General features: G+C 40.1%; 1 protein-coding gene across 1 annotated transcript in view; it reads right to left on the reverse strand.

Moving 5' to 3' along the window:
* Window positions 1–7,451, reverse strand: part of LOC126095033 (zinc finger protein 330 homolog) — a 90,301-nt gene extending 82,850 nt beyond the window's left edge. The window contains exons 1-2 of the mRNA XM_049909696.1: window positions 7,065–7,451; window positions 6,965–6,984 (exon numbers count right to left, since the gene is read on the reverse strand). Coding sequence (XP_049765653.1) covers window positions 6,965–6,984; window positions 7,065–7,184 — 140 coding nt within the window. The 5' untranslated portion in view covers window positions 7,185–7,451. The remainder of the gene's footprint in view (window positions 1–6,964; window positions 6,985–7,064) is intronic.
* Between the last annotated feature and the right edge of the window lie 14,470 nt (window positions 7,452–21,921).

Consider the following 21,921-nt stretch of genomic DNA (forward strand, 5'->3'; position numbering starts at 1 on the left):
CTAGGTGGGTGTGGATCTACCCGCTTAGGTCATAGTGCATAAAATCTTGAGCTTCCAATATGTGGAGTTGTATAGTTGCTCTTATAAATTGCAAAAGGTTCTTTAATACTGTGAGTCATGTACCTCTTCACTTTCACAACTTTTTGACCTTCATCTGTTACAGTTATGGTACTTTTTTGTTGGCACTCTGGTGAGAACAGTCCCATTTATCTTCTAGGTAAAATGAAAGGACTATTTGAACTTGAGCTGTCTACACGATGACCATAATAGGGATCTGGTCTTCCAAAGACTCCTTTTACAGACCTCACATTTCTTGATTCGTCTACCATGTGCTTTGATACTGATGGAATGTGGTTCAACATTGTTTTCTTTGAAAAGGGTCATTCCATGCCAAGTGGTCTAAACCTTCCCACCATCATGTCTCCAATTTTCTTCAAATTTTATCTGTAGCACTAGTCAAGTGCTAAATTAAGTTTCTCAAGATTTCAAGCCTCTAGCTGCAATACTTGCTGATCTACACCCCCTTGTCTGAAGGGTAGTAAGTTCGCATGCGCGCGACATCAGACAAAATGCCATTTTTGGGGTCTCATAAAATTGAAACCAATTCATAAGAATGGTTAGTAAGATGAGACCCTGTACAGTTTTTTGTGCTGATTCAAACGAAATTAATTATAAGATTACTGATGCAAAATCCGGTCAAACAAGTCGACTCAAAGTGTACCCCTAATTCTGTCGTGACTTAATGCGACAAATTTTGACCAATATTCAGACTGCAATAATTTCCTTGCAGATAAAGATATGGACTTGAACTTTTTACCAAGTCTTATCTTTGTGCTGGACATAATACAGCTGGATTTCCAACTACCCAGGCTTTATAGTCGCCTTGCAAAATCTCTTCAAATTTGGCAGTGTCAGCGCAAATGGCTTTATTTACCAAAGTTCAAAGCCCATTACTACAAAATAGTCAGCCTGGATTTAATTGTGAATAGTATCATCTGAAAGAGAAACTCTTGCTCTACAAGATGGATATATTTTTCTTTTGCAACGCTTCCATTAAGTGCTTATTTACTCAGGTCAAAGTATCTTATATTTTGTGTGCGCAGTGCCCTGCGTTGGTCCATGATGGCTGAGCCATTACTGGTTATCACAATAAAACCAGCATCCCCATCGCCATAGGGGCCACGCCCGATAGCCATGCAGTAACAGCCACGGGTGGGTATCTTTACTGCAGGTTCCCAAGCCTGATTACAGGGTGTCTTTACCACAGGATCCCAAGCCTGATTGTGGGTTTCTTTATGCAGGTTCCCAAGCCTGTCTTCCTCAGTTACTTCATCATTCTGGAAGCATCGTTGATTTGCAAGAGAATGCTTTCAGGAAAACTGTATTGCCGACCAGATGATGTCACTGATGGAGCTGGAATAACACCAATGATAAGTTGTTCTGGAATCCAGCAAGTATCACGTCTTAAGGGCCAATAAAATGAACTTGCAGGACCATGAGGATGCATAAAGCTTATGAAAGCATCTTTCTGTTCGACTGAGATTTCAACGATGTTTCCAATCCACCATTTCTTTTCATAAATGCAAGCAACATACTGCCCAGGCTGAAGATCCATGACTTGAACTACTACTTCAGCAGCACTAATTTTGGCCAAAAAAGATGTCGCATCATTTGAAACTCTACTGACCTTAATTGTCGTCATATCAATGGGCAAAAAATGGTGGTTTTCTCTTGTGCCAGCTAGAGTGTGCCCTTGCAGGAATCTTTCTTCTTGAGAAGCTTTTTCTTCTTCAACTTCCTCTTTGCTGATGAAAAAGAATTTGATTCCATTGATATTATCATTGCAGAAGTTGAAAAGATCTTTGGGTGTTAGAATCTGGTTTTCATATGGACGTTGCAAACTTGCTCTTGCTGCCAACCGTTTTGTTGTGCCTCCAATGCCATCACAAGGCGACTTTCCATGGCTTGTTCCAAAGAAATTCCATTCTGCTGTTATTTCAAAATCTTCTTTGTGATAGCATAAGTTGAGAAAATTCTTGAAATTCTTATATTGTGCAGCTGAACCATCACTGAAGTAGTGGATGTGGCTTATTTTGGAAAATTGCATCTTCAGGTAATTGATTACTTTTCCAATGTAAACATGGACAGTAATCGTATCGTGTCGAAGGCAGTCACTAATAACACAAAGATTCACACATTGCACCTCTTCGTTTTCACAGTAGTAGACTACAAATGGATGAACTGTTGCTTGACTGTTTTCCCAGTGAAAGCCTTGCACTGCATCTTGAACAATAAATGAATAGTTTTCAGCAAAATCCATTAGTATTATGAATTCGCCTTCTTTCAAATCAGTTTTGAGAGCTTTCAGGTGCTGGCTTTGATGCTTGGCAATGTAGTGATGACAAGACAGGTTCCAAATTTTTGCTGCAATATCTTCAACATACTCTTCTGTTGAAAGCTGCTTTGTTTCTAAAGTATCCCTGTCGGTATGAATCCATTGTTTGTACTCAATCAGTTCTTCAGGGTCATTATCTTCAAAATATGTTGCAATAACTGCTTCTACACCTTCTGGACCAGGGCAGTTTTCACAACGATGAAGCATACAATCCTTGTTTTCCAAGCTGCAAACAGCTTTGCTAAGAATTTCCTTGTAGTCTTCATTGATTGATGCACCAGTGAGCATAAGCTTGACATTTTGGTGTATTGTACAGACACAAACTGAGTGCATTCCAGCAGAGCCAACTGTAACACACCATTTTGGTCTAAGCTCGCAAAACTTTGAGAAGCCAATTTCTGGTCCATTTTGCTTCTGATAAGACACGTACATTTCCTTCAAATTGCAAAGCAACAACCGCTTTTGCTTGTACACCTTTGTTCCTGAAATTCTCACAGGCACACAGTCTTTCTTCCCTGGACAAAGTCTGCTGAATTCGTCATCTTGAAAAAAGTCATGTACTTTCTGGACAACTTCATCTGAAAGCTTCCTTCCTTGCCGATTTGCTGGAAAAGCTAGAACACCTTGCTCATTCTTCAGTTTTCTCGCTTGCTTTACCATTCTTTCTGATACATTAAATGCTGTTGTCGTATCTTTAATTGTCCAGCTTCTTGGAACCAAGGTCAATATTTGAACTTTTGTCCTACGATTTGACACTTTACATTTTTCTTTCAACTCTTCTATAAGATTATCAAGATCTGCACAATTATTGCATGGGCGACTTTTACTTGAACTTGGCTGTTCATCGTAATTGATTCCTACAGCAGCAGCAATTTGATTCCCAATTAAACTTTGTGCATCCAAGATCTTTCTTTTTGCATAGCTTTGCTTATCTCTTTTACTTAGTTGTCTTCTTTTCAATGGTGAAGCACCAATAAATGATAAACTTTTGTTGATGGCTGGTTCAGTTTCATCCGTTGTGAAATCTTGTTCAGATTGGGTTGATAGTGATGATGAATCTTCTAGCTTTTGGTTCAGTGCCGACATGCAGCGAGGGCAAAGCTTCTGACCAGGTTTTATATCAATCACTTCTTTTTTCTTTAACAGGCAAAGTTTGGCAGCTGTTTCATTATCAAGCAGTCTAAGTCCAGCTTTTACATTGTGATTCCTCTTCTTGAATGGATTGCAACATTTCTTTTGCATCGCTTGATATTCATGTAGGAAGAGGGCTTCATGGTGGAAGCAAATGATGGAATTTTCGTCAAGTTTGGCTTCTGAACGCGAAACAAGCAATTTCTGGTCACATTCTGTGAAATCACTAAACGCTTTGAATCCAGTCTTCTTAGCATAGAAGATAACATGGCACTTTGATGCAGCAGCATCTTTTCCAATTGAACAGGGGGCCAACGATTCTTCTTCTTCATTAACTTCTGACATCTCTCACTGGCCAATCACTGAATAAAACACGAATGAAATATCCAATTATATCAGTAATTCTAAGCGACTATTAAGATTCAAATTCCTAGAAATGAAGAAAAATTAGTGCATCGCGCATACAAAATATAACAACTTTGATGTGAGTTAATGAGTACTTAATGGTCGCGTTGCAAAAAAAACAAATGTCAGTCTTGTAGAGCAAGAGTTTCTCTTTTAGGTGATACTATTCACAAGCAGATTCAGGCCAACTATTTTTTAGTAATTGGCTTGAAACTTTGGTAAATTTTACCGTTTGTGCTGACACTGCCTAATTTGAAGAGATACTGCAGGGCGACCATATGGCCTGGATCATTGCAAATCCGGCTGCATTATGTCTAGCACAAGCATGAAGCTTGGCCAAAAGTTCAAGTCCATATCTTCAACTGCAAGGAAATCATTGCAGTCTTAATATTGGTCAAAATTTGTCGCGTTGTGTCACGACAAATTTTGAAGTATACTTTGAGTCGAGTTATTTGACCGGGGTTTGCATGAGTAATGTTATACATAATTTCGTTGGAATCAGCAAAAAAAACTGTACAGGGTCGCATCTTACTAACCATTCTTATGAATTAGTTTCGATTTTATTAGACTCCAAATATGACATTTTTTTTATGTTGCATGCACACGGACTAAGTACACTTCAGACAAGGGGGTCTAGATCAGCAGCTATTGCAGCTAGAGGCCTGAAATCTTGGGAAACTTACTTCAACACTTGACTAAAGCTACAGTTAAAATTTGACGAAAATTGGAGACCATGATGGTGGGAACTTTTTTCAGTTTTAGACCACTTGGTGTGGAATGACCCAAAATGTCTCTGGAATAATAGTTAAAACTTGCACCTTTTCACTGTAGGATGCCCAATATTCAACAGCTGAATTGATATTTGTGAAATATTCCTGGTAAGAGGTGCAAGAGTGCTTTGGTTCATTTTCTTCTGAAGACAGAATTTCTACTTTGAAGAGTGTGGTCGGTTTTGCTGTAGTGTATTCATTCACAGCTTCAATAATTTCTCTGCACTTTATGGTGCATAAAGCTTATGACTCGACTTCACTGACCATGGTTTCTTAACAGGACTAACACCTACCTTTGTAGTTGACTGATTCAGGGTATTCAATTCTTCCTCTATTGATCCAAAATTTGCAACATCTGCACTATGGGAGGCTTCACCTTGTTCAGATACTATCATTGATGTTATTCTGTCAAACATTTAGAACACAAAAAGTCGTCACTAGAAACATCTTCACTTTGAAACAGAGTCTTAAAATGAGAACTCTTATTCCCAACCTGAACAAAGTCTGTTTTTTTGTTTGCCTTGTGTATCACTCTTATGGATATACAAATAGTCAGCACACTTCACTCTCCCGTGGCCCCAGTCAGAAGACATTTCAAGCACTCCTTTTCACAAAACACACTAAAACTGTGTTAACTGGCAAATTCATCACGAAAACCCTGAACTCATTGATGGTCTCAGGTTTCTTAGAAGCCTCATCAGTAAACAAATTAGCACTGAATAGTTACAACATAGAAACCTGCAATGAACAACCACGGCAAGGAAACCGACAAGAAACTACAACAAAGTAAGAAATATCTGCAACAATGAAAGTGAAAATAAATGACTGCCACAAAGACAATAGAAATAAACATTGAAACAAAGAAATTAGTAAGAAACAACTTCAGTGAAGACACACATTACCCTTGAATGTTAAAAAAAATGATTTTTAAAAATAAAACCTGTCCAACTTAAAGGTGGAAGCTCTCCTTTATAGAGAATATAGTTCTACATGGTACTAATCAACAGAAGAAAATCCAACTTTTCTGGATTGGCATTTTGAAAAAAAAAAAAAAAAAAAAAAGTCAATTATAAAAAAACAATTCAAAAGGTGACAGTAAAAGAACTTTGACAGAAATGTCCAAACGGAGGATACAACTGTAATCATAAAGCATTATCTTAAAAAAAATCTAGGACTGTTACAGAGATACCACATTTTAATTTTTTTTTTTCAATATTCACATCTTCAAAATGGTGTTCACAGTGTCATCTTTGGAGGTCTGTATCTTGGCGCAGGATTTTTTGTTTTTTTGAGAAAACAAAATACTACATGTTTCTTTCTTACCCCTGAATTTTAACATATGCTGAATTTAACAACATCTGAGACTATGAAGGTAACCCCCCTGCCTGAAGTGATACGGATTATGCCAAAAAGTAGGATCTAATGACTATTACATCACTAAAATAATACATTTGGGATCAGTCAAGTCACTCAAATATATGGATATAATAGTTTGTACAGATACAAAATGGAATGAACACCACAGACTGTGTTTTAGATAAGCCAAGTATAGGCAGCATCCCAGCTTAGAAAATTAGGAAGGTGAACTCAGACCTGGAGTTTCCGTCTGAAAATATAGTTCAAGTGCATGGGATACACACCAAATACAACCAGGAGGAGATATTGAATATATACAAAGATTAGCATGAATGGTCACACATTTGACCTACAGGACCATGCCACAGATATGCTGAAAATTCTGAATTAACAGACTGTCTAAGCTAGACACCCATTACCCTGAGAAACTAGAGATATTCTTTCCACAACTCCTGCAGACAAGATTAAATTAGTTACAGCACACAATGGGGTAATCAAGCAATCATTCTTCTTGTAAATAGAAATAGAAAGAAACTAGTAATCAGGACTGAAGTACTCTCTACAAAGCACTTCACAGTGGTTTGCATAATAGATCTAGATACGAAAGCTGTGGCATCCGCAATCCTAGGATACCTTCAATAACGATAACCATGAATAATCTGAAGAAGTTTATTTCAATTTCAGCACTGAAATCTTTCGTTTCAGTGTGATAGTGTACACTACAAAATATTGGTAGCGGTAGGAGAAAAAATACTGTTTTGAGATGATGACACCAACGAATGTAAATACAAAGAGGTTACCGTAGTTTTTACGTGCTAAGCTTAACAGCAACAGATTAGGTAACTCATGCCAAGTGTCCTAATTTGCTAAAACACTTGATGGCGTTGTTATTACAGTACATACATACCTCTTGCACCTGTCGCATTCCTGAAATTAAAAATTCTGTTTAATACTTGGTAACTAGCAGGATCAAACTGTAAGATATGTATTAAACAATTAAAACGCACCATCGCAGCATTACACGGATACTGTGCCAAGGTCATATTATCTTTTGCCGTTCGGATTTCTTTCTGTCTCATCCTTTGCTTTTCGGCTTTTTTCCGCTGACCTGTCTTCTTTTTTGGCATGTTGGACTACACCAGACGTACTTGACTTTCTACTGTGCGAGTGAACGATTACTTACGTCGCACCAAAGCAACGTCAACCAAATCCACAGCTGTTCCTCTTTAAAGATGTTCGGTCCCAGTTTCCTCAACAGCGGAACCTCTTTCCTTTACAAAAACTGTGCAGCTATATATTTGGTTTGTACTATCACAGCCCACTTTTTCGGTTGTAATACTAGGTAGGGCATAACTGGCGACTTTATGTCAGCTGTAACTGTCATAAAGCCGCAGCAGTGTACAAGTGCACAGGGCAAATTCCTGTCCAGAAATATTACCTGTGATATTACCATGGATATTAGGCTCTCGCTTTTGATGTGGAATAGCTTCGGATCCTAAGCACAGTTAACATAATTAACGGCGCGCAGTTTCAAATTATATTCCGCATTGTACTTTACATCATTTTACTAGTACCGTTGTTTGCTTACTTTGATTCCTTTAATTTCCATTACGTGTTATGGAGGCCGTGAGAAAATTCTGAATTAAATTTGTGTCTTCACGCGATCTGCTGCAAATAAGGTAAATGTGATGCAGGCGGAAGTTAATGGCAACATACATTTCTAATTAGCGCTTGCAGGGAGCCGAGAAGTTGATGTTTGCCTTCTGTCATACTTTTGATATAATTTACTTCAAATGAATATATATCGATAAGTAAGGACCCAAGTCACAGTCTGCCCAAGCATCCAAATCGAGGTCAATAGTAGTTTCATGAATTCAGTTTGTATTCCCTTCGTTTCTGAGTGTTTCAGCTCAATTTCTTTTTAGTTATTTCTTCAAATAAATTTAAACAATTAATGCAATCGATGCTGTCATGATTAATTTTAAAAATAACTTTTACGTTGGGGAGTGACATGTCGGAGAAAACGTGCACTTAGCGTGTAGTAATAGGCCTACAACTTATACACTAAACTATACACAGCCAAAGATACAGAAAAGTACAATAGAAAAAGTACATCATTTCTTTCATGGAGGTGTAGTCATCACCATAGGGAAGTTAATAGGAGTACACAAACCTGAAATGATGGTTGACAAAAGATTTTTATTGGTAATAAGCCTCCACAAGCTAAAAGCACATATTTACAATTCAATAGTCAGAGCTAGACTGCTGGAAACAAAGAATGTCTGTATTAACCTGACTCAGGCATACATCAGAAAAGTTTCTTCTCCAGAGGTTGTTCATTTTTAATGTTTTTTGAGTGTTTCACAGTATGCAGTAATCATAGAGTCCCCCCCCTCCACCCCCTCCTCCACCATCCCTTCCTCCCCCCCGCCCCCCCCCCCGCCCCCAATGGTATGGAGTACAGTTGAGGGAGAATGTACTTTGCCTTCGGTCAGCCCAGAATGTAATCCCATAAAAGTCACAGAAGATGGTGGAGGGAACCGAAACAGGAGTGCTGTTCATCATCCAAACACATGGATGTGAGTGCAGCTAGGAGCAATGTTTGTTGTTTGATGTAGTGTGGTGAAGGAGCTTGAGGCTCCTCTGGCAGGTTCACGGCATTGTCTGGTGTGCGTGTGAGAGGATCATTGTTGAGGACGCAAACAAGTATTTAAAAAGAAATTAAAAGAATTTCAGAATGACAACTCCTTCTACTCCATAGAGGAATTTTTAGATATAAATTTAAAAAAAAATTATTAAAAAAATAAAAATAAAAAACACAAAAAATGAAAAAGTTGTTATATTAACTTAAATATGTTGTTAAATTAACTTAATTATGTAATGTATTGGAAAATTTGATTCATTCCACATCATTACGAAATATCGTATTCATGATCCATGGAGCTAGTATTAATCTAATCTAATCTAATCTACTAATTTCAAATGGTGAATGGAGATCATTGTAAGATGTCATACAGTAAAATGATAAACATGTTGTCTCCCTTTAGGAGAACTTTATGTGGCCCTGGATATAATGCTGCAGTGCCAGATGCATAGTGTCATCTCTTAACATCATGGAGTCACAATGTACAAGAGCCTTTTCATGAAAAGTATTGGTGCACTGTGTCATTGTGGCAGCTGTTTGCAGGCCCATGCAATATGTTTTCATATTCTGCTGACTAGTTCCATCAACTCCAGTGCATTTGGTGGATAACAGGTTCAACAAATGCTGCCAAGAGCTGTAACGGTTCACCATGCAATACTCTTTGAAGGAAGTGTGTACACCCAACATCACATAAGGGGAGTGTGTTGCACTATTTCCCATGTGGCAATTTAAAGCTGCCCCAAGAGTGCAATGCCACTACTCAGCCAGCTTGTTGCTTTGGAGGTGGTAGGCAGTTATGCGAAAGCACCTGAAACCACAAGTCTGAATAGTTCCGTGAACAGTGATGACTGAAACTGACAGCCTTGGCCAGTAGTAATCACATCCTGGCAATCAAATCTAGAAATCCACAACTGTATGAATGCTTTAGTTGTTGATTCTGTGGTAATGTCTGCCAATGGTGCTGCCTCCAGCCACCATGTCATATAATCAGTCACCAAGAGAATGTGTTTGTAACCATTTGGCACTAGAAGGGTCCCAACCAAGTCTAAGTGATCATGTTGTAATCTGCCTGTTGGGATCTCAAATTGGTCTTGGGTGAAGGTGGTGTGACATCCTGTTTTGCTTCTCTGACATGCTGCACATGCTTCTGTCTGTTATCACTTTAATTGAGGGTCATACTCCTGGATAAGACAGTCAACGCAAGCAGTCAAAGACATGTTTCCGCATAATCAAAGAAACCAAAGGGTGGGCCCTGCACTGCAAAATTTTGCACCAAATCTGCTTCTCCAAGCCATTTTGTTGTTGTTGTGGTCTTCAGTCCTGAGACTGGTTTGATGCAGCTCTCCATGCTACTCTATCCTGTGCAAGCTTCTTCATCTCCCAGTATCTACTGCAACCTACATCCTTCTGAATCTGCTTAGTGTATTCATCTCTTGGTCTCCCTCTACGATTTGTACCCTCCACACTGCCCTCCAATGCTAAATTTGTGATCCCTTGATGCCTCAGGACATGTCCTACCAACCGATCCCTTCTTCTAGTCAAGTTGTGCCACAAACTTCTCTTCTCCCCAATCCTATTCAATACCTCCTCATTAGTTACGTGATCTACCCACCTTATATTCAGCATTCTTCTGTAGCACCACATTTCGAAAGCTTCTATTCTCTTCTTGTCCAAACTAGTTATCGTCCATGTTTCACTTCCATACATGGCTACACTCCATACAAATACTTTCAGAAACGACTTCCTGACACTTAAATCTATACTCGATGTTAACAAATTCCTCTTCTTGAGAAACACTTTCCTTGCCATTGCCAGTCTACATTTTATATCCTCTCTACTTTGACCATCATCAGTTATTTTACTCCCTAAATAACACAACTCCTTTACTACTTTAAGTGTCTCATTTCCTAATCTAATTCCCTCAGCATCACCCGACTTAATTTGACTACATTCCACTATCCTCGTTTTGCTTTTGTTGATGTTCATCTTATATCCTCCTTTCAAGACACTGTCCATTCCGTTCAACTGCTCTTCCAAGTCCTTTGCTGTCTCTGACAGAATTACAATGTCATCGGCGAACGTGAAAGTTTTTACTTCTTCTCCATGAATTTTAATACCTACTCCGAATTTTTCCTTTGTTTCCTTTACTGCTTGCTCAATATACAGATTGAATAACATCGGGGAGAGGCTACAACCCTGTCTTACTCCTTTCCCAACCACTGCTTCCCTTTCATGCCCCTCGACTCTTATAACTGCCATCTGGTTTCTGTACAAACTGTAAATAGCCTTTCGCTCCCTGTATTTTACCCCTGCCACCTTCAGAATTTGAAAGAGAGTATTCCAGTTAACATTGTCAAAAGCTTTCTCTAAGTCTACAAATGCTAGAAACGTAGGTTTGCCTTTTCTTAGTCTTTCTTCTAAGATAAGTCGTAAGGTCAGTATTGCCTCACGTGTTCCAACATTTCTACGGAATCCAAACTGATCTTCCCCGAGGTCAGCTTCTACCAGTTTTTCCATGTGTCTGTAAAGAATTCGCGTTAGTATTTTGCAGCTGTGACTTATTAAACTGATAGTTCGGTAATTTTCACATCTGTCAACACCTACTTTCTTTGGGATTGGAATTATTATATTCTTCTTGAAGTCTGAGGGTATTTCGCCTGTCTCATACATCCTGCTCACCAGATGGTAGAGTTTTGTCATGACTGGCTCACCCGAGGCCATCAGTAGTTCAAATGGAATGTTGTCTACTCCCGGGGCCTTGTTTCGACTCAGGTCTTTCAGTGCTCTGTCAAACTCTTCACACAGTAACTTATCTCCCATTTCGTCTTCATCTACATCCTCTTCCATTTCCATAATATTGTCCTCAAGTACATCGCCCTTGTATAAACCCTCTATATACTCCTTCCACCTTTCTGCCTTCCCTTCTTTGCTTAGAACTGGGTTGCCATGGAGTGTACAAAGTTTGAACTTGTGGATGATGTTTGTGTTCTGTGAAAGTTCTTGAGTTTGTGGGCCTTGTTCCTGTACCACTGCAAGATCCTCATAATCTACACTTGCCAATTCATGACAGATAGTTAGTCACCATGTTTTTGGCGCCCCTGAGATGCATGCTCTACATAAGTTGTAAAGTGACTAACATAATCAAGATGTCAAAATTTCCTTGGTGAACAGTCACTGCCTGGCTTTCATATTGCTTCTGCTAGTGGGTGGTGATCTGTGAAGATAGTCAACTGTCTACCTTCCAATTTGACCTTAAAATGGTGTATTACTTAATATACTAATAACAATACTGATAACAACTCTCAGCAGAATGCTGGCCATTTGCATTGCAAGTGTGTGAACTTCTATAAAAAAAAAACATATTGATTGTTGCTTACCATCTGTGAACTGCTGCAGCACCATACTGATGACTGTATTAGCCTACTTGCATCAGCTGTGATAGAGAGTCGAGCATCAGGTTCAGGGCTTGCTAATGTGATTGTGTTGTAAGCACAGTTTGATGTCATCAAATCCATATTGCATTGCTTAGGTTCATTTCAATGGTTGTTTTTCCTGTTTGTTTTTTCCTGCAAGGAAATCAGCAAGTGGTACTAACAGTGCTGCTGCCTGAAGCAAATGACACCTGTAGAGGCTCACTGCCCCTAAAAATCTCCTCGGTTTCTGATAAGTGGAAAGTCTCGGTAGTGCTTCCAAAAGTTCTGTACATTCCTGCATGGGGTGGATGTGTGCCTGATTTATTAGACGAGCTAGGAAAATGGGTGCATGTTATCAGAGCTGGCACTTGTCTTCATTTATTACCATGCTGTGCTGTTCTAGTGTATTGAAAACCATGCAAAGGTGATCCTCATGTTCTTTCAGGAAAGCTGAGAAAACTAGGATGTCATCTGGGTAAGAAAAGCCAAATGAAAATTGGAGTAATGACTTGTCAATGAAGCACTGCCAAAATTGTGAGGCACTTTTTTTAATCCATATGAGATAACCAAAAACTTATAGTCAGAATGGGGTGATCACAGTCATTTTTGACATGTCTTCACTCATCATAGGAATTTGCAAATATGCTTTCTTGCACTCTATTACACTGCAAATGGTGGCATCTGCTAACATATGGGAAAATTTTTGGACATCTATTTGGTACTGTATGTGCATTAAGAGACCAATAGCCCCACAAAGTTTGTATGATCTCCCTTTTATGGTACTAAATATATCAGTGAAGCCCACGAACTGTCCAATGGCCGCACTATTCTCATGTGAAGTCGCTCATCTGTCACAGTTTTAACCACACAAAGTCTAACTGGCACTAGGCACCACACTTTAAAATGCTTTGGTGGTCCAGGTGTAGTGTGTACATTATGCACACTATCATGGTTGACTACACGCTGTGGACCCTGAAGTGATTGTTTGATGTAAGGTCACACAATGGAGCCACTTTCACTCTCTGAGTATGGTACTGACTGACCTGAAAATTCCACAAGGACCATCGCTGTGATACAGTGTGCTGGATTACAGATTTTGCAGTTGCTGTTGTGATGTACAATGTTGCTGCTGATGCTGAAGTCTGTGGTGCTATTGCTGTTTGCATTGTAGTATCATGAGACATGCTTGCACCTTACACAATTTTTCTTCTGCTGTCTATTGAAGCTTTAAGTGCTACATTCTCCTTCTGGAAGTTGAATTTTTCACACTTGACTGCTTTGTATCTCGTGATTGCATCTGACAGTATGCAGTTCGGTTTTCTTGCAGGAGGAGAAGTCAGTAGATTTGGTGGATGAAGCTAATGCATGAAATCAGCATTTTCATTTACGATTTCACTTGAAGTCATTTACCTAAGGACTTTTATCATTAGATCTGGCACAAGGTGAAAATGATGAAGGAAATTCACTGCTAACATTGATTCACACATGTCTGCTTTTACGAACTGCCATGTGCCCTTTGTCACCAATCTGAGCTCAATCATTAATTTGACAGTTCCAAGTTGTCTCATTATTGTGTCATTAGCTACTTTCCATTGTGTATATGAAGATCCTGCTGTTGGTGGTGCTGTGCCTGGGATGACACTGACTGCCAATCCTATATCCACTGAGAATTACTTCTTTGACATGGGAGCAAAGATATGGACATGGGTGTTGAGCTTAGGTGTAGACAAAATGGTTTGGAATTTCTTCTCATTGTGTAAGCATCTTGATTTATTATGTGATCCAGTGTGCCTATCATGGGACACCACCGGAATTTGGGAACTCACAAGGAGTTGAACAGTTGAGCACTCTACTGCCGAAGTGTATGTGAAAATAGCAAAGACAAGGCCACACCCTTCCCCCTTCAGCTGTCATACTGTTATTGTTTACAGTGGGAGGGGTGTCACATGTATCTGTGGGTTGGCATCCTGCAGTCAGTTGTTGTCAGCTGTGCTTGTGCTGGCTCGGTGTCCAGTGTTGTTGCGTAGTCTGTGGCTGCCACCGCAGGGCAGCTGGTTTAAAATCCATGGCGTTTTTGTACCTTATAGGTGCTTCTTGTTGTCTACGTTGGAATGGATAAAGCTCATCTGCCAAATTTAGCTTAATATCAGGGTCCTGTTTTCTCAAAATTAGCACCGACTGTAGTGAGGGAGGTAATCGTAGCATCCAAGTAGACCACAGTACAAATTCTGGCACGAAGCTATGGTCTACTGTTACTTGAAGATGTCTCAAAAATTGTGAAGGTGTTTTTGGGTCAATCTTCTTAAAAATAAATAAATAAAACTAAAATAAATTGCATAGCTGTTGTTTCGACACTTCAGCGAAACATTGAAAGAGTGCAGATTTAATTGCATCATATCGGCTGGTAATGTGCAGTGCACTTATGATGTCACTTATCAAATACACAGACTCTGAGAAGTTGCTCAGTAATGCTGCAAATTTTGATGTGACCCTGTAGGATCATGTCAGCAATGTGGAACCATTGCCACATGGTCGAGTTGGAAAACTGGTAGTTTGGAGATCGGTCCATGTCTGAACTGAACTCCATGGGTATTATGTCCTTGACACACAGGCTCAAGCTCATCAGGTGAAAGCTCATGAGTTGTTCATGGTTTCGTTGGAATCACATTACATATTTCTGGTTGGGCTTCATAATTAATTGTGAATGGGTTGGTGTATCCAGTGACCAGCATGAATGGACCAGATAATGTGCATGAATGTCCATCATAAGCAACCAAAATGCACTACAAGAATAAACTCTGTTGCTGTGATGCATCTTGATTGAATTGTATAAAATCACCGTGTAAGTCTTGTTGTTATATGTAACATTCACATCCACTGATAACCACTGACAGTATTGGACACATAACACATCGAGGTTGCACTTTCACTTTTTAGTCTTGCATCTGTGCCTGTGAAAATGTTTCACAGGTTGCACAGAAGATCAGCATTTTGCATGATTTGTCCAACATTCCATTGTCTTTGTGATTGGTGCACTCTCGAGCACAGCATAGCATTGTCATATGCACTTCATAGGTAAAAAACTAACAAAATTTGCTGTACTCCTGGGTCATTACTGTTATCATCACTGTAGGGAAGTTAATAGAAATGCGTGAACTTGAGATGGACTGAGCAAGGTGTCGCAGTGGTTAGCACACTGGACTCACATTAGAGAGGATGACGGTTCAGACCTGCACCTGGCCATCCTGATTTAGTTTTTCTGTGATTTCCCTAAACCGCTTCAGGCAAATGCTGGGATGGTTTCTTTGAAACGGCGCAGCTGACTTCCTTCCCTAATCTGATGGGATCAATAATCTTGCTGTTTGGTTCCCTCTCCCAAATCAACCAACCTGAAATGATTGTTGAGAAAAGATACTTTATTGCTAGTAACATGCACACTCTGAAAGAACATATTTACAACTCAATAATCAAAGCCTAACTTTTGGAAGCCAAGAAGTCTATGTTAACCTACCTCAGGACAATGTCGGAGTGGTTGCTTTGTCAGGTGTATCTAGTGCAACTAAAGTGTTTTTTGACTGCTTCGCAGTCTGCTGTCTCCACAAAGGTATAATCACTATTATGAAAAAATTATTAATTCAGTTAAAGTTTCTAACAGTTTTCAAATCCTTTGAATGTGTAAAAATTCCTTTGTTTGAGTAACTTTTGGGTTTTATTTTAGAAGAATTTTATTGAGAGATGGTGTACCTGTAAAGGGAATATCTTATAAAGCTTTATATGTAGGCCTAGTTATTGTGATTTATCCAATCAAAGGATCCGAATATAGATGGAAAGCTAAATTGCATTTTACCCTAGAAAGCTAATTGTTCAGTGGTGGAATAAATTGCAAAGGGTATAGCAGGAGTAAAACTGTTCATTTAAGTTTGCAGTTATGATTGGATTCAAATTCCACCATTAACATGAAGCTGCACATTGTTACCTGTTACATTTCCTGCTGTGGTGAAACAGGGTGTGGATAAATCTATAGGAGATCAATAGATTGTGTGATGGTTGACCCTGTTAATATGCAATATGATGTGACAAAATATGTCACAGTGTACAGTAAGAATGATTGGACCTCATACAGAAAATAGTTTAGACTAGGTTCTAATAGCAAGGATACAAATACGCATGTGATAGCATGCTGATGGCATGTAATTGAGCCATCACCAAACTTTCAATTCCCAGTGGAATTAAGTTTCTGAAATGTAAAATAAATCTGTGCAAATAATTAGTAATGGTTAAGGTGCATGTTCAATAAGATAATAACTCATTTTAACCCTATATTAACATTATTATTCACAGTTAACTTAGTCATACAAAAATGGAAATCTTACATTTATAGAGACAGAGGAAGAAGCCTTCATTATTTTGCACAAAAGAACAATGTAATAATTCCTTTGACTGTAACATATTGAGTCTAAGGCTATACTTATTTCTCAGCATTCTACTTAATTTCAAGACAAAATTTAATTTGTTATTGTTTTCATAACTACGTTATTGTTTCATTCCATCTAGTTGTGGGTACCTGTATTTATTTTATATATCTGGAGAATGTTACATTGATGTACCTACTGTATTAAGCAACACCTCTTGGGTTTCCTTTATATGAAAAGGCGACTGAAAATGAAGAGAGATGGGACTGCTAGTATATTTAACTGTTTAACATAAGGTCTCCAAGATATGTTAGTTATGGATATTCCAGACATGCACCTGATGGCCTCCTTCCGGCAGATTTTTTTTTTGTCCCAGAAAAACTTCCAACAAAAGAGTGCCATGTCTCAGATGACAATGAAAGAAAGTATTATTGAAACTAAACAACAGTTTTCAGAAACACATGTGTGTAGTTTCACAGCTTTTTACATAAATATCCTGTATGACTGTTCCAATGTAATTTTGATTTCAAATATATACCAAGGAGTTTAACAGTTGTGCACTCAATGTCAACAATGGATAAACTGAAAATAATATGTCAGTCTTTTCAAAACTAGTAAAGAATTCCTTAATTTCAACCATGTATTTGATAATTTAAGACACTCATTGTTTTGTAGTGTCACTTTGTTCACATCTTTTTCAGAATTTATGAGTATTATGTCATCTGCATAAAGTACAGATTTAAAATGCATGTTGTTGTGCAAGTCACTTACAAATATTACAATACAGGGTGGACATTAATAAAACCAACAAGCTGTAGGGGCAGATTCCTGGCTGGAAAAGGGGGAAAAATGTCCTATGAACACATATCCAGAAACGCTTCATTGCCAAGGTAGATGGCACTGACAATTTACAGGTCCTCTGACCATGTGTCTTCTGTCCCTTGTGCGCATGACTGACGCAGCCTACTGTAAGCAGCAGACTGGTCCGGTATTCATGTTGGGAACAAGTCAAGATGGTGTTTGTGTACGGCCAAGCAGATGGAAAATGATTGAAAGGCAGTATGGCTGTACCAAAACAAGTATCCTCACAGACACCAACCACATCACACAACATTTCAAGCTATTTTTGAGATTTTTCATGACCATGGGTCCTTTCAGACAGATGAACATGCAGGGAGGAGGTGGATTATGCATACACCAGCTTTAGAGGACCAGGTTCTGCAGGATATTGAGGCAAACCCTAGTACAAGCTCCAGATCTGGTGCATGCACAGTCCACAGCCTCCCTGCTGCATGGTCATCTATCTGAAAGGACCAATAATCACACAAATGCCAAAAAAGGGCTTGAAATATTGTGTGATGTGGTTGGTGTCTGTGAGGGCACTTCTTTTGGTGTAACCATGCTGCCTCTCAACCGTTTCCATCTGCTTAGCCATACACAAACATCATCTCGGTTTGTTCCCGACATGAATACCAGACCATTCTGTTGCTTACAGTATGCTGATGCTGCATCAATCGTACAGCCTGCAACATGCAAGGTACACATGGCATGTGGTCAGAGGAACTGTCATTCATCAGTGCCATCTACAGTGGCAATGATACATTTCCGGACATATGTTCATAGGACCTTTTTTCCTCCATTTGCAGTCAGAAATCCGTCCTTGCAGTTTGTTGGTTTTATTAGTGTTCACACACTGTATATAAAATAGTTGGGAGCAGATGGATGTCCATGTGGTACTGTGAGGGCATGTGACATGGCATAACAAAATAATGTCCTGCCAACAGTGTTCTCTGCTGTGACAGGAACACTGTCTGTCAGTGAGTTTGGTGCCCCTAGAATATGTAACTCTGTGGTAAACAGACCAGGCCATCAAGGAGATTATGAGAGGCATTTATGCACATCCTATCAGTGGCAGCTCCCCACACAGCCTGCCTGGCATTTGGAGGAATTGACTGCCAGACAGATGCAACACCCCTCCCTCCTTAAATAGAGATGGGACTGCCATCTCAAACATGCATCACACACATAGCGGGAGGCTGCCCGCCAGCTGTGCTGTCTCTGTAAATGGAATGATCTACAATCAAGTTAGCAAAAGGAAAAAGTGTACCTGGGAATTGATAATAAAAAAATAACAAAAACTTGCATTCCATGAGCAGTGAACTGAAGAAAAATAATATGAATATACACTACTGGAAAAAAATTAGTACGTCCTTTTAGAGGTTTCAATTCACTCAAGATTTATTGCTGCAACATGCATATGGAGTACATGAAATGATTACATTTACAGATCTATAGCGTGAACAGTTCTGAGGTACCAGGTATCTACCCATACTGAAACACTGATATTAGTACTTGGTGTAGTCTCCATGGGTGCCAATGCAGGCACTGACTCTGGCATCCAGTTGATCGTACAGATGGTGAATACTCTCCTGGGATATCTTATTCCACATCTGCTTCACCTGTTCATGTATTTCTGTAACAGTTGTTAGTTGACATGTTACATAAGTCACTTCTTGTCCCATCATATACCTCATGTGTTCGATTGGAAACAAGTCCGAAGATCGTGCTCACAAGGGGATTGCTGCATGGCTTGCAGAAAATGTTGAGTTTTATGGCAATGTATGGGCAAGCATCAGCTCGTTGGAACAACACATCACCTTCTTGTTGCCTGAATGGCGAAAGAGGGGCTCTAACAACATTCTGCATGTAATGAGTGCTGGTGGGTGTCCCCTCCAGAAACACCAAAGGTGAACAAGAGCTGTAGCTTACCACGCCTCAGACCATAAGGCCTCGGGTGGGGTCAGTGTGTCTTGGACGAATGCAGTCTACAAGACAGTGCTCACCAGGTTTACAGCAAACATGTAAATGACCATTGCTTCAATGCAGACAGAATATGATTTCATTGCTGAAGACCACAGTGTACCATTCCATCTTTTGAGTGGTCCTCTGATGGCACCAGTCGAGCTGTGCACATCAATGCCATGTCGTGAATGGAAGATGGGCTAGACGTGTACATGCCTGTAGTCCCACTGCCAATAACTGGTTTGCAACAGTTGACATGCCTGGTCCCGCAAGTCCTCTTCTCACTGTGGTAGTTGCATGATCTACCACTGCTGCCCTTACGAAATGACAATCCGGGCCGGCATCTGTGCTGCATGGACTTCCAGAACCTTACGTAAGGGTGTATGAATGTTCACGCGATAACTGATACCAACATTGTTGCACAACTGACACTGTACATTCAACTTGGGTGGCAATTCTCTGAAAGAACTATCCCGCCACTCAGAAGGTCACAATTTGACCCCTTTTAAATTCGCTCAATTTGCTGTACAAAGCACAAGGACATTTCTGTGACATGGTTGCCTCCTTGCTTCAGATGTTTACACCACACTGAGCCTTCTAGCTGTGAGCATTCCCTGTTAAAGGGTATACACAGATGGCACTCTGGTAGCTATGCCACTATGCTATCTGTTGGTGGATGATGTTGAAAATTAGCACATCTGCTATCACCAGGTGGCTTATGCCATCATTGGATCAAAATCAACATAGTCATTCCAGGTGTACTAATTTTTTCCCCAGCAGTTCATAAGAACATAGGAAAGTACATAACCACCGAATAAGAATGCAAGAGACAACTAAAAAGACTGCTGAGCATGGGGTGTAGGCCCCATGACTGTTGATACACAAGAATACTACAGAAACTTTGCAAAAACTCAGCACCACACACATGAAAATACCAAACTGAATGACTAATTAATACAAGAAAATGATCCCAACAAAACAGGTGTGCCATGGCCATGGAGCACAATAAGAGACTGCCTACACTACACTTGTCTATCCTCTTTTAGAATACTGCTACACGGTGTGGGATCCTTACCAGAAAGGACTGACAGAGTACATCGAAAAAGTTCAAAGAAAGGCAACACATTTTGTATTATCGTGGAGCAGGGGAGAGAGTGTCACTGAAATGATACAGGATTTGGGACGGACATCATTAAAACAAAGGTGTTTTTCATTGTGGAGGATCTTCTCAAGAAATTCCAGTCACCAACTTTCTCCTCTGAATGTGAAAATATACCCTGATAAGGAAAATCAGAGCTCACACAGAAAGATACAAATGTTCGTTCTTTCTGCACACTATACGGGATTGGCATAATAGAGAATTGTGAATGTGGTTCCATGAACCCCCTGCCAGGCACTTAAATGTGATTTGAAGAGTATCCATGTAGGTGTAGATGTGAATGACTGGCCACCACTTCAGGCAGTGACTGGAAAGGGCCAGGCATTGGCGGGGCTTTCAATGAAACTTCCAAGAAGATGCTACACAGGGCCTGGTTGAACTCATGACTGGATCAATAGTGACAGTGCAAATCGTGGAACTAGTGACTAGGCCAGCAGCAACAACAACAACAACAAAAACAACAACAGGAGCATCTGTGGCAATGCTAGTGGGAACAAACGGGCTGGCCACAGGGATGGTGGTGGCGACAGCAGCAGTGAGAGGACAGCTGCCACAGGGTTGGCACTGAACGCACAGTGTCAGGAGGGCCAGCCGGAAGAGGGGCAGCAGCGAGAAAACTGATGAACAGATGGATGATGTCACAGATGGGCCTGGTGACAGCTTGAGGACAGGCTGGAACAGAGTCAGTGATGACACAAGAGACAGCTGGGACTGCATTGGTGGCAGATGGACAAACAGTACGACTGATGTCATTGCAGGCAGACTTGTCGATGAAGACAGAGCCAGCCAGCCAGTTTATGGACAAGATGACTGGTAGTGGCATTGGCAGGACAGTCAAAAACATGAGATGTGGCCAGGACGGGGCTGGCAATGGACAAACTTACAAGAAGACTGATGTCATCATAGACAGAAGTGGTGATGATAGGATGGCAGGCCGGCTCAAGGCCAGCCAGCCCAGGATCAGCGAGTTCTGGACTAGTGAAAGGCTGACATCATTGCAGACAGACTTGGTGACGACACTAGGGCAGTCCGTGACAGCAACGGCACTGACAGGAGAGCTGACAGTGACGTGGCCAGCACTGACAGGACTGATGTTGACAATGAGAGAGTCAATGTCGGATGGTGTCACAGGCACAGGCTGGGCTAAGAGTGGCAGTACTGCCACCATAGAACTCTGCAAACAGGATACAGCATGCTACATAGCATCACAACATTGTTAACAACCTGACTGAAGGGGGCCCAGCTTGCCACACATACAGAACTTGGATGCGCTGTCTGGACTCTGTTCAGGAACAAGCTCACTCGATCACTGTGGAAAGACTGTCTGTTATTACCTAAGGGAATTATATGCAAATTGTTTGGCTGGAGGTGACTGACACAATGAAAATATACATGTAACTGTTCTACTAATGAATTATAGTCGAAATTCTCCAG

Source organism: Schistocerca cancellata, chromosome 8, assembly GCF_023864275.1.
Source record: "Schistocerca cancellata isolate TAMUIC-IGC-003103 chromosome 8, iqSchCanc2.1, whole genome shotgun sequence".
NCBI classification, from domain to species: Eukaryota; Metazoa; Arthropoda; class Insecta; order Orthoptera; family Acrididae; genus Schistocerca; species Schistocerca cancellata.